Below are 13,290 nucleotides of genomic sequence, written 5' to 3'. Positions count from 1 at the left end.
ACAGTTTAAAATGCTCCCATGACGACCCCATAGTGGCCACTCTGTTTGCTGTTTCCCATTAGCTTCAATGTGCTGAGATGCGCTGAAGGTGTCGGGCTGATATACAGTGGATGAAACTTGCTGCTTTGTTGGCCCCCTACCAATCAGGAGGATCCTAAGGATAGGACCTAAAAAAAATTAAGCCCGCCAACCCATATAATATTCCCCCCAATGCCCCCCACACTTTAATGTAGCGTCTACTGGATATTAGCCCCATCACTGCACTTACACAATATAATGGCCCCATCACAGTGACCTCATCACTGGTGGCCATACAGTATGTATATACTGTATGGGGGGATCAGTGACAAGGCCGCTGTATGGCCCCTTCACTGATCCCCCTTATAGCAGTATTAGCTTTACTTACCCGTCTGCTCCCCGGTCCCGCTCTATCTCCCTGCTCCGGATGCACTGTAGTGATGTCATGTGTGCCTGAGCAGGAAAGAGCAGGAGGGGCCGGGGAGCAGACAGGTAAGTACTGATACTCCGCTGGTAGACCACAGCTTTAATGTGGCCTGTAGCCTATAAGTCGGCCTGTCTCTTCTTGCTCTACCAGTAACAACCATATAGCAGAATTGACTGCATTCACTTACTGAAACCCTCTCCTGCCCACTGTCATACTGGGCTCTGGTGACAGACTCCCTATAAGGGTTAGTGGAACACCTTGTAAATAGGAATAGTCGTATCATTCTATTGTTACAACTGTCCTCAAACTAAAACATCATTGATTCCTACTGTATATAGGTTATGATGATGATGATGATGATGACAGCACTTAGACTGAGCAGTGTATCAACTAGAAAGTGCTTAGTTGCATCTTATATGAATGCTGGTGACGTATCGCAGCTTCTTCTGAGCGCCATTGATTTTCTAATAAAGGATAATGGCCCCATCATTCCTGATCTTTAACCGTGTTCAGCATAACTTTAATTAATTGACCGAGGAATATTCTCAGGAAGAATATGCAAATCTGTCTTCCATGATGTAAATAGGAAGACAGTGCCTCAGCCATGCAGCCCAATAGAGGGCGCTCCCTTTAACATCACGTCCGACCTTCCCAGAGGCCTTTGCTGCAAATGATGTGGGATTTTACCAAGCCAGTCTTCTCAGGAATATTTTGTAATTTTTTGCATTTTTTTTTAACCCACGTTAAGAACTCACATTTGGAAGATATTTATCAATTTATTTATATTATAATATATATTCATATCTCTATCTCTATCTATCTATCTATCTATCTATCTATCTATCTATCTATCTATCTATCTATCTATAATATATGTTACTTATATACATATATATATATATATATATATATATTTTTTTTTTTTTTTTTATTATATAATATACATATATATGTATACAGCTTTATGAAATAATTATTCTGTCTATAACGGAAAATATAGCGTAATTTTACTGCTCATCTGATCTACGATATAATATATGGTACATAAAGAAAGTGATTATAATACAATAAATTACAAATTTTCCGGTCTTTTCTAATTGACAAACTCATCTCTACTCTGCTCCATCTGTATAATAGACCTTGTGATTACCTGATATTGGTCTTTATCTGCCACCTAGTGGCTCACAGCGCTATAGCATTTTCCGTCTGGAAATAGTGTTACAGTGACATCTAGTGGTTAAAATCTGAAAATGACCACAATATTCTTTATTTTCAATAGTTACTAATATGCAATTTGTATATAGAACAAAATATATCAAAGAACAATACATAACTGGGGTCTCTCATCATCACATATGGTTTATATGATATGAAAGATCCATTGATGTGTGGTGTCCAATACTGGCAGGACATGTCATGTTATCCTTATACGTTCATTATTTATTGAATTATAAACCAGGATATCGCTCAGATCCTACAGTGTGTATTACCTGCATGGTGTGCACAAGTCCTCTGTCATGGAAGCCTTTATATCACATGTAGTCATAAAAGCTTTATTACTGTATGTTATTGGTTTACTTTTATGAAATGGAGAAAATGGTAAGGAGTGCATTGAGATGGGACTCAATCCATACACCCTGTCATGCTCCATACACCCTCTCACCAGTCCATACACCCTCTCATGAGTTCATAATAATAATAATAATAAATGTTATTTATATAGCGCCAACATATTCCGCAGCGCTGTACAATTTGTAGGGTTCAAATACAGACAGAGAGATACATTACAAAGAAAGTCATTTCACACAATGGGACTGAGGGCCCTGCTCGCAAGAGCTTACAATCTATGAGGTGGAGGGGGTGACACAAGAGGTAGCAGGGGTGGCATTGCTTATGCAGAGGTCAGACACTTTTGAGGTGACTGTCATTACACAGACTTAAAACCTTATGAGCCATCACTAGTGGTGTCCTGTAACATGTGGATGGAGCTTGGACCTATAAAGTTATCCTGAGATGGCAGCATATCATGTGGGGAAATGTGGGAGCGGGGACAGAGGAGGGTTAAATTTTGGGGATTCTAATTATAGTACGGAAGGGTTTACGTTAGAAATTGTGATAGGCCTGTCTGAAAAGATGTGTCTTTAGTTTGTGTTTGAAACTGTAGAAATTGGGAGTTAATCTGATTGTCCGGGGTAGAGCATTCCAGAGCAGTGGTGCAACTCAGGAGAAGTCTTGTATACGAGCGTGGGAGGTTCTGATAATAGATGTAACAGTTAGGTCATTGAGTACAGGGGTGATGTCACGGGAAGATGTGTATAATTGGGTGTCATCAGCATAAAGATGGTACCAGAAGCCAAATCTGGCGATGGTTTGTCCTATGGGGGCTGTGTAGAGAGAAAAGAGCAGGTGGCCTAGGACCGAGCCCTGAGGAATCCCAACAGCAAAGGAAAGAGGGGAAGAAACAGAGCCCACAAATGATACACTGAAAGTGCGGTCTGAGAGATAAGAGGAGAACCAGGAGAGCACAGTGTCCTTGAGGCCAACTGAGCGGAGTATAGTGAGGAGGAGATGATGGTCAACAGTGTCAAAGGCTGCAGAGAGGTCCAGAAGAATAAGAGAGAAGTCACCATTGGATTTAGCCATTAGGAGATCATTGGAGACTTTTGTAAGAGCCGTTTCAGTAGAGTGCAGAGCGCGGAAACCAGATTGTAAGGGGTCAAGTAGAGAGTTAGCAGAGAGATAGCGTATTAAACGAGAATAGACCAGGCGTTCCAAGAGTTTAGAGATGAAGGGGAGGTTAGAGACAGGTCGATAGTTAGCAGCACAGGATGGGTCCAGGGAGGTTTTTTTCAATAGCGGGGTATAACAGCATGCTTGAAGGAGGATGGGAAGATTCCAGAAGAGAGAGAGAGGTTAAATATTTTAGTAAGGTAAGTGGTGACAGCAGGCGACAGAGATTGGAGAAGGTGTGAGGGGAAGGGGTCACTGCAGGTTGTAGGGCGAGATGAAGAAAGTAGCTGGGAGACTTCCTCTTCTGTAACAGGTTCAAAAGATGAGAATGGACAGTCTGAAGTGCGGTTGGTGAGGGGATCAGTACTATGGTAGGTAATGGGATCAATGCCACCTGGGGCTTGGGCAGTAATTTCCTGACAGATCTTATCAACTTTATCATGGAAATAAGTGGCCAGGTCATCAGCACTAAGGTCTGTGAATGGCGTCTGCACCTTGGGTGTGAGTAAGGAGTGAGAAGTTTCAAAAAGCCTTTTAGGGTTGCTGGAGAGAGAAAAGATGACGGCGGTGAAACAGTCTTGTTTGGCGTGGTAAAGGGCAGAACTATATGTTTTAAGCATAAATTTGAAGTGGAGGAAATCTGCAGGTGAACGTGATTTCATACATCCATACACCCTCTGACCAGTCCATAAACTCTCTCACCAGTCCATATACCATCTCACCAGTCCATACATGCTCTCACCAGTCCATACACCCTCTGACCAGTCCATAAACTCTCTCACCAGTCCATATACCATCTCACCAGTCCTTACACCCTCTCACATGTCCATACACCCTCTCACCAGTCCATACACCCTCTCACATGTCCATACACCCTCTCACCAGTCCATACACCCTCTGACCAGTCCATAAACCCTCTCACCAGTCCATATACCATCTCACCAATCCATTCACCCTCTCACATGTCCATACATCCTCTTACCAGTCTATACATACTCTTACCAGTCCATACATCCTCTTACCAGTTCCATACACCCTCTCACTAATCCATACACCTTCTCACCAGTCCATACACCCTCTCACTAGTCCATACACCTTCTCACTAGTCCATACACCTTCTCACCAGTCCATACACCCTCTTACCAGTCCATACACCCTCTCCCCAGTCCATACACCCTCTCCCCAGTGCATACACTCTCACGAGTCCATACACCCCCCTCACTGGCCAGATTGGAAGACTGAAGACGAATATTTAATATAACCTGTCATTTATTTATTTAAACCTTTGTTTGTTCCGAGCTTAGGAGTCCAGTAGGCGTTCCTACTCAGTGAGTGTCAGCTATCTCTGCATGCACTCAATCAATCTGCTTAGCTCCTCCCAGTCCTTAAAATACTGCCTCCTGATTGGATTACATTTTCAAAGTGATGCAGTCACATGACTGCACATTCATTCATTTCTTGGCTGTGCTTCCTTCCTGGTTACTTTTTCAGTGGCAGTAAGATAAAAGTAAGATGAAATACTCCAATAATGTATCCAATAATGTGCCGGATTGTTGGGCGTGTCCTGGTCCTATAAGGGGCCTGTCTGCCTTCCTTTCTTTCTTACTTCCATGCATCTTTCCTTGCTTTTCTTTCTTCCTCCTCCACTTCTTTTCTTCCTCCCCTTTTACCTCTGCTTCGTTATTCCTTTTTTATTTTCTTTCAATTCCTTCCGTCGATCTACCTTCCTCCTCTCATTTCTTCCTTCCCTTTATCCTTCCTTCTTTTCTTGCTTTTTCCTTACCTTCCCCTCCCACTTTATTTTTTCTTCCCTCCCATTTCCCCCCATTACCTTCTTTCTTATCTTTATCCACTTCATTCTTTTCCTCATTCCTCCATTTATTTCTTCCCTCCTCTACACTCCCTCCCAATTTGTTCCTTCCTTTGCATCTTCTACGTTCCTTCCTTTTCCCCACATTCTTTCCTTTCTTTTCTTCTTCCTTTTTTGCTCCCTTCCTTTGCCTCTCTCCCAATTTCTTCCACCTTCCTTCCTTTGTTCCTTTCATCCCTTCTTGTTCCTTCCATCCCCTGTTACTCTCTCCTTCCTTTCCTAATTCCTCCCTTTCTTGTTCCCTTCCTCCCCCTCCATCACAGATTTTTCACTTTCCTTTCCTTTTTTCTGCTCCCTTCTTCCTCTTTCTCCTTTATTTCTGCTTCACTTCACCACCCTCCTTGCCTCCTTCCTCTCTTCCTTCTTCATTCTCTTCACCACCCTCCTTTCTTTCTTCTTCTCTTCCTTCTGCTTTCTCTTCACCACCCTCCTTTCCTCCTTCCTCTCTTCATTCTCTTCACCACCCTCCTTTCCTCCTTCCTCTCTTCCTTCTTCATTCTCTTCACCACCCTCCTTTCTTTCTTCTTCTCTTCCTTCTGCTTTCTCTTCACCACCCTCCTTTCCTCCTTCCTCTCTTCATTCTCTTCACCACCCTCCTTTCCTCCTTCCTCTCTTCATTCTCTTCACCACCCTCCTTTCCTCCTTCCTCTCTTCCTTCTTCATTCTCTTCACCACCCTCCTTTCCTCCTTCCTCTCTTCATTCTTCATTCTCTTCACCACCCTCCTTTCCTCCTTCCTCTCTTCATTCTCTTCACCACCCTCCTTTCCTCCTTCCTCTCTTCCTTCTTCATTCTCTTCACCACCCTCCTATCTTTCTTCTTCTGTTCCTTCTACTTTCTCTTCACCACCCTTCTTTCCTCCTTCCTCTCTTCCTTCTTCATTCTCTTCACCACCCTCCTATCTTTCTTCTTCTCTTCCTTCTACTTTCCCTTCACCACCCTTCTTTCCTCCTTCCTCTCTTCATTCTCTTCACCACCCTCCTTTCCTCCTTCCTCTCTTCATTCTTCATCATCCTCCTTTCCTCCTTCCTTTCTTCCTTGCTCCCTCTCCCCCCGCCCCCCCAGTTTCTTCTCCTTTCCCTTTCCCGTCTCTCTTCCTTCCCCAGTTTCTTCTCCTTTCCCATCTTCCTTCCTTCCTTCCTTGCCTCTTCCTTCCCCCCTCACTACAGGTAAAATGCATTTTTGCGTCTCTTATTTTCTCTAACATACGATTTGTTCCTTGCCATTGTAGGGCACAGCTGGAAATGAAGCCAGTGCCACGGAGGAGATGTCTAACCTGGTGAACTACATTCAGCCGGTGAAGTTTGAGTCTTTTGAGAGTTCTAAAAGTAAGTGACACGTTCAGATGACAGATCATTGCCGAGGACAGGGCGCTCGGGGACTGGGGTGGAATTCTTACAAATTGCCGAAGCACGCATCTATTATGCAGGAATCACTCCAAGTACAAAGCCAGTGTCAATTCTGGAAGACATCATCTGTACATAAGGAAGGGGAATGTTTTATTTTAATGTCAAACCAATTATGTCTGGTAAGGTTAATGCTGCTGCGGCTCACAGGACTGGATGTCCTATTACTGAGCCAATGAACCAGAGCACGTCGTGTATACCGTCCACCAGCGACAGAAAGCATTGAAGGAAATGTATCATCCCAAAATAACCTATTCTTATAGCTCAAGTTTTTAAGTTAAAGCTTCTTAAAGACTTTTTGGTGATTTTTTTTTTTTAAATTCCATGTTAATTTCTATATTCAAAAATATCCTAATATCCTGGAATTTTCTTTTTGGCCACTAAGCATAACAATAGCTTAAGGGTATGTTCACACAGTGAAATTTGGTCAAGCTTAAAAATTCAGCTTCAGGAATTTCAAGCTGAATTTTTCAGCATGACCAAATTCCTCACAGAAGCCAAAACAAGGAATCATGCAGAGGACATAGCAGTCTTAAAGAAGGGAAGGCTTTCTGGGATGGGCTCAGTACTGGTACATTAGCTGGCTGTCTAAGAAGCAGAAAGGGTTATCGAGTGCCCTATGAGAGGTACAGAGGGTCAGAGACAGGGTGCAGAGGGTGCAGTAGCATCGGGGTCCAGGAGCCTTAAGGGCGCCCATAGGCCCTGGCATCAGTATTGAGATTGCAGCTTCCATCTGGTCCATAAGTCAAGGAGACGCACAGATTCCCCTAACCACACTAAGGTGGATTAAACTCCTTACTAACCGTAACCATCACTATCAAGAATTCACTATAGGGATGAGGTAGGGGGGCCTGGACAAAAGATTACACCGGGGCCCAAAAGACTTTAGTTATGCCATTGGTCAGAGTGGAAGGAAGAGTGGAATAAGTATGGTATATAAGTATAGGTATGGTTTCTATTGGCCAGCATACGCTTATTGTTGCAGATTTTGTTGCAGTTTATTGAGCCAAAGCCAAGAATGGCTACAAAAGGAATGGGAAATATCTAGGAAGTTCTTATACTTCCCTCGTCTGCTCAATCCATTCCTGACTTTGGCTCAAAAAACTGCAACAAAATCTTCAACAACAAAAAAGCTGTATTTCCGCAACATGGTGCTTTAGTCTTTAAAAGTGTTTTGTGACCTCCTGGCCGATTATAATGTTATTGACCTATCCATTAGACCCTGCACCGCTCAACAGTGCCAAGCTGTCTATCGGGCATCGCGAGTAACGCATATTTTTGGTAATAAAACCTGCTTTGATTTATTATATGTCATCACTATTAAAAAAAAACTTTGACCCTTTCAACATTTCTGACTATTACCATTTACGATCCCTCCACTCCACATCTGCTCCCTGTCTAAGTTACTATGACTTTGTAATGACAGTAAGTAGTGAAGGAGCGGAGCCTAGAACCTGTCAGCGGGTAACACAAACAGTGCGTGGGGTAATACTAATATAGTATTCAGGGCGAGTGCATTGTGTGCGATTAATCTGCTGACATGTCTGCTCGTGGTGGAAACGTCCTCCCATGACAGCATGATGCAGGGTTGTACTCCAAGATGACAAAGTGATAATCCGCTGGTGATAAATTGCACCAATAGTAATGTGCGTCTCAAGATGTGGTGATTTATTACTGCAGACGGTTACTTATAAGAAGAGCTGGGTACCATCAATCTGGATCGTACATTCATTTAAAGGGGTTCTCCTACCAACATTTTGTACATACTTCTAACATCTGGTTGGAAAATATCAGGGTATTTAAGGGGGTTATCCAGTTACTAACATTAATGGCCTATTCTTAGAATATTAGATCTTCAGAGGTCCAACTCCCGGAACCCGTGCAGATTAACAGTACCCAGACAGCACAGCTCTCAGTATCGTTCACATACTGTAGTGGCGATTGTAGGTATTCCAGTACTGTCCCATTGATTTCATTGGGGCCGCACAGCAATACCGATACTACAGAGATAACAGGCACTGAGTAGAGATGAGCGATTACTGTTCGGATCAGCCGATCCGAACAGCACGCTCGCATAAAAATGAATGTACGTAGCCGGCACAGGGGGGGTTAAGCGGCCGGCCGCCGTCAAAGCGGAAGTACCAGGTGCATCCATTCATTTCTATGGAGCGTGCTATTCAGATCGGCTGATCCGAACAGTACTCGCTCATCTCTAGCACTGAGCAAGCCCACCCCCCAACCTCAAGATATCAGCTAACACTACTTATCTGACTTGATCTGAGCAGAGCAAAGAGCAGGAGATAACTGGCTGTGAGCATTGTGGAGAACTCGGCCCCCCTCCCCTCCTGAGAGCAGTGAATGACAGCAGCTGATCTGATAGATACCAGGCCAGGGACCTTGATAACAATCTGTAAACAATGGGGAGGGATAATCTAATATAGCAGGTAAAACATAGCAGCATTACAAAGCAATGTAGTTAGGAAAACTCTTTATATAAGCAGGCAGTTTCGATAAGATCCTCTTGATGGGAATATTCTTTAAGTTCTACCCCTGACCCACCTGGAAATGATCCTCTAGGAAAGGATTTGCAGGCGGAGACAAAAAAAATACATAAAAATGAATAAATGATGTGGTGTATATAGTATATAGATGTGACTGATGCTGTGGACTGTAGTATATATTATTGCCCCTGTGTTATCAAGTCTAGTATTGTGCACATGCTTGAGGAAAGAACTTTCCAACCAACAATCCTTATATTCTGTATGGTAACTGTATATTGCATCTTGTGTGATATAATAATTAGAGATGAGCGAACAGCGTGTGATCGAGTACATGTTCAATTGGATATCAGACTGTTCGAGATGTTCGATTCGAGTCAAACACCAGGCGGCAAACTCAATAAAAATTTGATTCCCCTCCCACCTTCCCTGGCGCTTTTTTTGCATCAATAACTGCGCAGGGGAGGTGGGACAGGAACTATGACAACGGAGGCATCGAAAAAAAATTGGAAAAAGTAATTGGCTGGCTAATTCAGGTGACCTCCAATTTATACGAACAGTGGATTTAATATCTGGTTCGATTTGAGACTGTGAACTATGTGATTGTGAGACAGGGATAGATGTACAGGCAGGGTTAGCTAGGGATTACCTTTATTTAGGTGGGAATGTTACTCACACAGCTCTTTGGGGCTCTATCTGGTCGGGATCCCTGTCAGCTTGCGATATGCGGGAGCTGACTTTTTCCCATAGGAATGCATTGACCAGCGTTGATTGGCCGAATGCCATACAGAGTACAGCATTCGGCCAATCAACGCTGGTTCTGCCGGAGGCTCATCTGTGAGGAGCCAGAGTCTAAGATCGGACCAGAATGGAGACTGCTGTCACCTTCTCCGGCAGAACCAGCATTGTTTGGCCAAATGCTGTACTCTGTATGGCATTCGGCCAATCAATGCTGGTTAATGCATTCCTATGCCGAGATGTAGCAATGCTGGCCGTGCTGAGATGCAGCAGAGCTGAGTGTGCAGGAGGGTTCACATCTCCGAAGTAGCAGTGCTGGTCTAAGATCGGTCCACAGCAGTCTCCATTCTGGTCCGATTTTAGACTCCGCCTCCTCACAGACGAGCCTCCGGCAGAACCAGCGTTGATTGGCCAAATGCTGTACTTTGTATGGCATTCGACCAATCAACGCTGGTTAATGCATTCCTATGGGAAAAAGTCAGCTCCCGCATAACCGCAAGCTGACAGGGATCCCGACGTAATACAGTGACTTGGGCATGTTAGATGCCCCCAGACATGCTTCCCCTGCTGTCCCAGTTGCATTCCAGGGTGTTCGCATCATTTCCCGGGGTGTCATAGTGGACTTGGTGACCCTCCTGAGTCGTATAGTGTTTTCCTCCTAAACAAGTATTTATTCCCCATAGACTATAATGGGGTTCAATGTTCGATCGAACAGTCGAGTATTGAGCGGCTACTCGAATCGAACTTCGAACATTTCACTGTTCGCTCATCTCTAATAATAATATAGTATAAAGTAATATAATCAATTACTGTGTTTTCTTTGCAGAAAGAAACAAGAGCTATGAAATGTCCTCCTTTGTGGAAACCAAGGGTCTGGAGCAGCTAACCAAATCTCCTGTAGAGTTTGTAGAGTATCCTTCTCACAATTGAGTTACGACTATTATATGGTAACATGGTAATGTGGTGTGTGCTTTTAGGCTACATGCGCATAGTAGGGTTTGTGGTAAAACGGTATAGACAGCACATGATGCTACCTGTGTGCCGCCCCTGTGTGCACGAAGACTGGTGTATTTTATGCTGGTATTGATGTCCCGTGTGTCAGCAGACTGCACTCTATATCCATGATGAGACTTTCTAGGTACACGGACTTCAAAAACTGCCATGTGATGGCTATCTGAGATGTAGGTGTCACTAATGGTCCTTCACATGAATTACGCATTTCCATTAGGTGCAAATCTTCAGCAGCCTCCGGGTTACCATCCATTCTTACATGACTTATGGCACTTTCAGTTGTAAGTTGTGTTAAATAGCCACAAAACAAGTGAGCTGGGTCTAAAAAAGGAAACCAATGAAATTCACGTTTGTCCCACCAATAACGGAACGGTCATGTAAACAAAACCTAAAAATCATGACCCTGTAGGGGTTTCTCTATAAACTCTGTACGGTATGTCGGTATGTCTGCTACTCGTAAAGCTACATTATTGTAGGACTTAGGTGTGTGTCTTGTGACACGGGGGCATATTTTCTAAGGGAGGCTTGTTCCAATCTCAGACATGACTTGGATTGAAGAACAATATTATAACTTGGTGAATTTTACTGATTCTGGTAAGAAGATAATCGCAATGGTGAAAGGAACGATCACACGTTGGCTCCATTCTTGAAGGTCTTCATGGAAAGTCTTTACAGTTTTCTCCAAAAATTCTTAACTGGACTCCTACAGATATAACAAAATGCAGCTTAGTAGAATTTATCCAAAAGGAACCCGAGTGGACTCCTCTAACTACATGCCTCAGGTCTTTTGGAACGCTGGATGTCAAATGGTAGCCCTGAACTTCCAAACCATAGGTAAGAGGAGCGGCTTGTATGATGTCTTCAGTAGTCTATGAATGTGTGTGGCTCTGGGCCGCCTAAGTGTATCGGTGGGCTATTATAAGGGCTAACTATCTGTATCTGTGTTACCTTAGCGTAATGGAAGCTAGAACTCCATGTCAGCCCCTTATTTCATCCTTTGACTCTTTTTGCTCCTCCTTGACCAGTTTCTAAGGCTCTGTTCACACTATTGTGTATTTTGTTAATAGTAGAAATCACAATGTGTTTAGGAATTTTTAGTAAATCAAAGAATCCAGATGGAGCCCATTGTACAGTATGTCACTGGGGTCTGTTGGGCACCGCTGGTATCTGTCACATCCAACAATATATAGAGATTTTCAATGTAAATGGTAACTACATGCAAGTGTGGACAGAGCCTTAGAGTAGGATGGGTTTGGGGAAGGATGAACAAAAATGTGCACATGATCTTATCATTGTCTTAATGTTTGCACACATGGATGTAACTACCAGGGAAGCAGACAGAGCAGCTCTTATAAGGCCCAGTAACTAAGCAGAACCATTTCTACTGAGATCTAGGGTGCAGCTAGTGATACTATGGATGATGTATGGATATGGGAACAACTTACTATACACTGTCTACCAATAAGTATCTGGACACCCATGAAAATGAAGATATCTGCGGTCGTGATTTACGTCATGCCTTCCGCCGTTAAATAGAAACAGCATTGACATTAGTACATTGGCATTAGTCATATGCAAGATGCCACAAAGTGCAGAGTTGTCTGATTTCGAGAAAGGGGTAATTGTGGGGTACCACAGAAATGGTTGATCCTTAAGGGACATAGCAAGTGAACTGAATTACCCAAAATCGACAGTGGCCTATGTGATTACGAAGTGGAAGGTGAATGGTGATTGTCGGAATGTGCCCAGAGTCGGCAGACCCCCGAAACTGGGAGATAGAGAGCGACGAGTGCTGGCCAGAGAAACCGCACCCAACCGATGGCTCACATACACCAGGAGTGTCACCAGGCATCCGGGAGTATTGTGTCCATCAATACCATCTGTAAGGAAGCATCTGCTGGGCTCTACCAACTATTGGATAGGAATAAATGTGGTTTTTCTATTCTACCACAGGGGTCCACATACTTATTGGTAGGCAGTGTATAGTAATAGCCATATAGTACTAGCCATATAGTACTAGCCATATAGTAATAGCCATATAGTAATAGCCATATAGTACTAGCCATATAGTAATAGCCATATAGTAATAGCCATATAGTACTAGCCATATAGTACTAGCCATATAGTAATAGCCATATAGTACTAGCCATATAGTAATAGCCATATAGTAATAGCCATATAGTAATAGCCATATAGTACTAGCCATATAGTACTAGCCATATAGTACTAGCCATATAGTAATAGCCATATAGTAATAGCCATATAGTAATAGCCATATAGTACTAGCCATATAGTACTAGCCATATAGTAATAGCCATATAGTACTAGCCATATAGTACTAGCCATATAGTACTAGCCATATAGTAATAGCCATATAGTAATAGCCATATAGTACTAGCCATATAGTAATAGCCATATAGTAATAGCCATATAGTACTAGCCATATAGTAATAGCCATATAGTAATAGCCATATAGTACTAGCCATATAGTACTAGCCATATAGTAATAGCCATATAGTAATAGCCATATAGCACTAGCCATATAGTACTAGCCATATAGTACTAGCCATATAGTAATAGCCATATAGCATAC

The 13,290-nt window shown here is 43.0% G+C and overlaps 1 protein-coding gene across 1 annotated transcript in view; it reads left to right on the top strand.

Moving 5' to 3' along the window:
* PLCB1 (phospholipase C beta 1) overlaps positions 1–13,290 on the top strand; it is a 480,198-nt gene that overhangs the window by 383,978 nt on the left and 82,930 nt on the right. The window contains exons 16-18 of the mRNA XM_075267398.1: positions 6,276–6,372; positions 10,513–10,597; positions 11,407–11,531. Coding sequence (XP_075123499.1) covers positions 6,276–6,372; positions 10,513–10,597; positions 11,407–11,531 — 307 coding nt within the window. The remainder of the gene's footprint in view (positions 1–6,275; positions 6,373–10,512; positions 10,598–11,406; positions 11,532–13,290) is intronic.

Source organism: Leptodactylus fuscus, chromosome 3 (genome assembly GCF_031893055.1).
Source record: "Leptodactylus fuscus isolate aLepFus1 chromosome 3, aLepFus1.hap2, whole genome shotgun sequence".
Taxonomy (NCBI): domain Eukaryota; kingdom Metazoa; phylum Chordata; class Amphibia; order Anura; family Leptodactylidae; genus Leptodactylus; species Leptodactylus fuscus.
The sequence above is the reverse complement of the archived record's forward strand: the minus strand, read 5'-3'. Positions and strand labels throughout refer to the sequence as shown.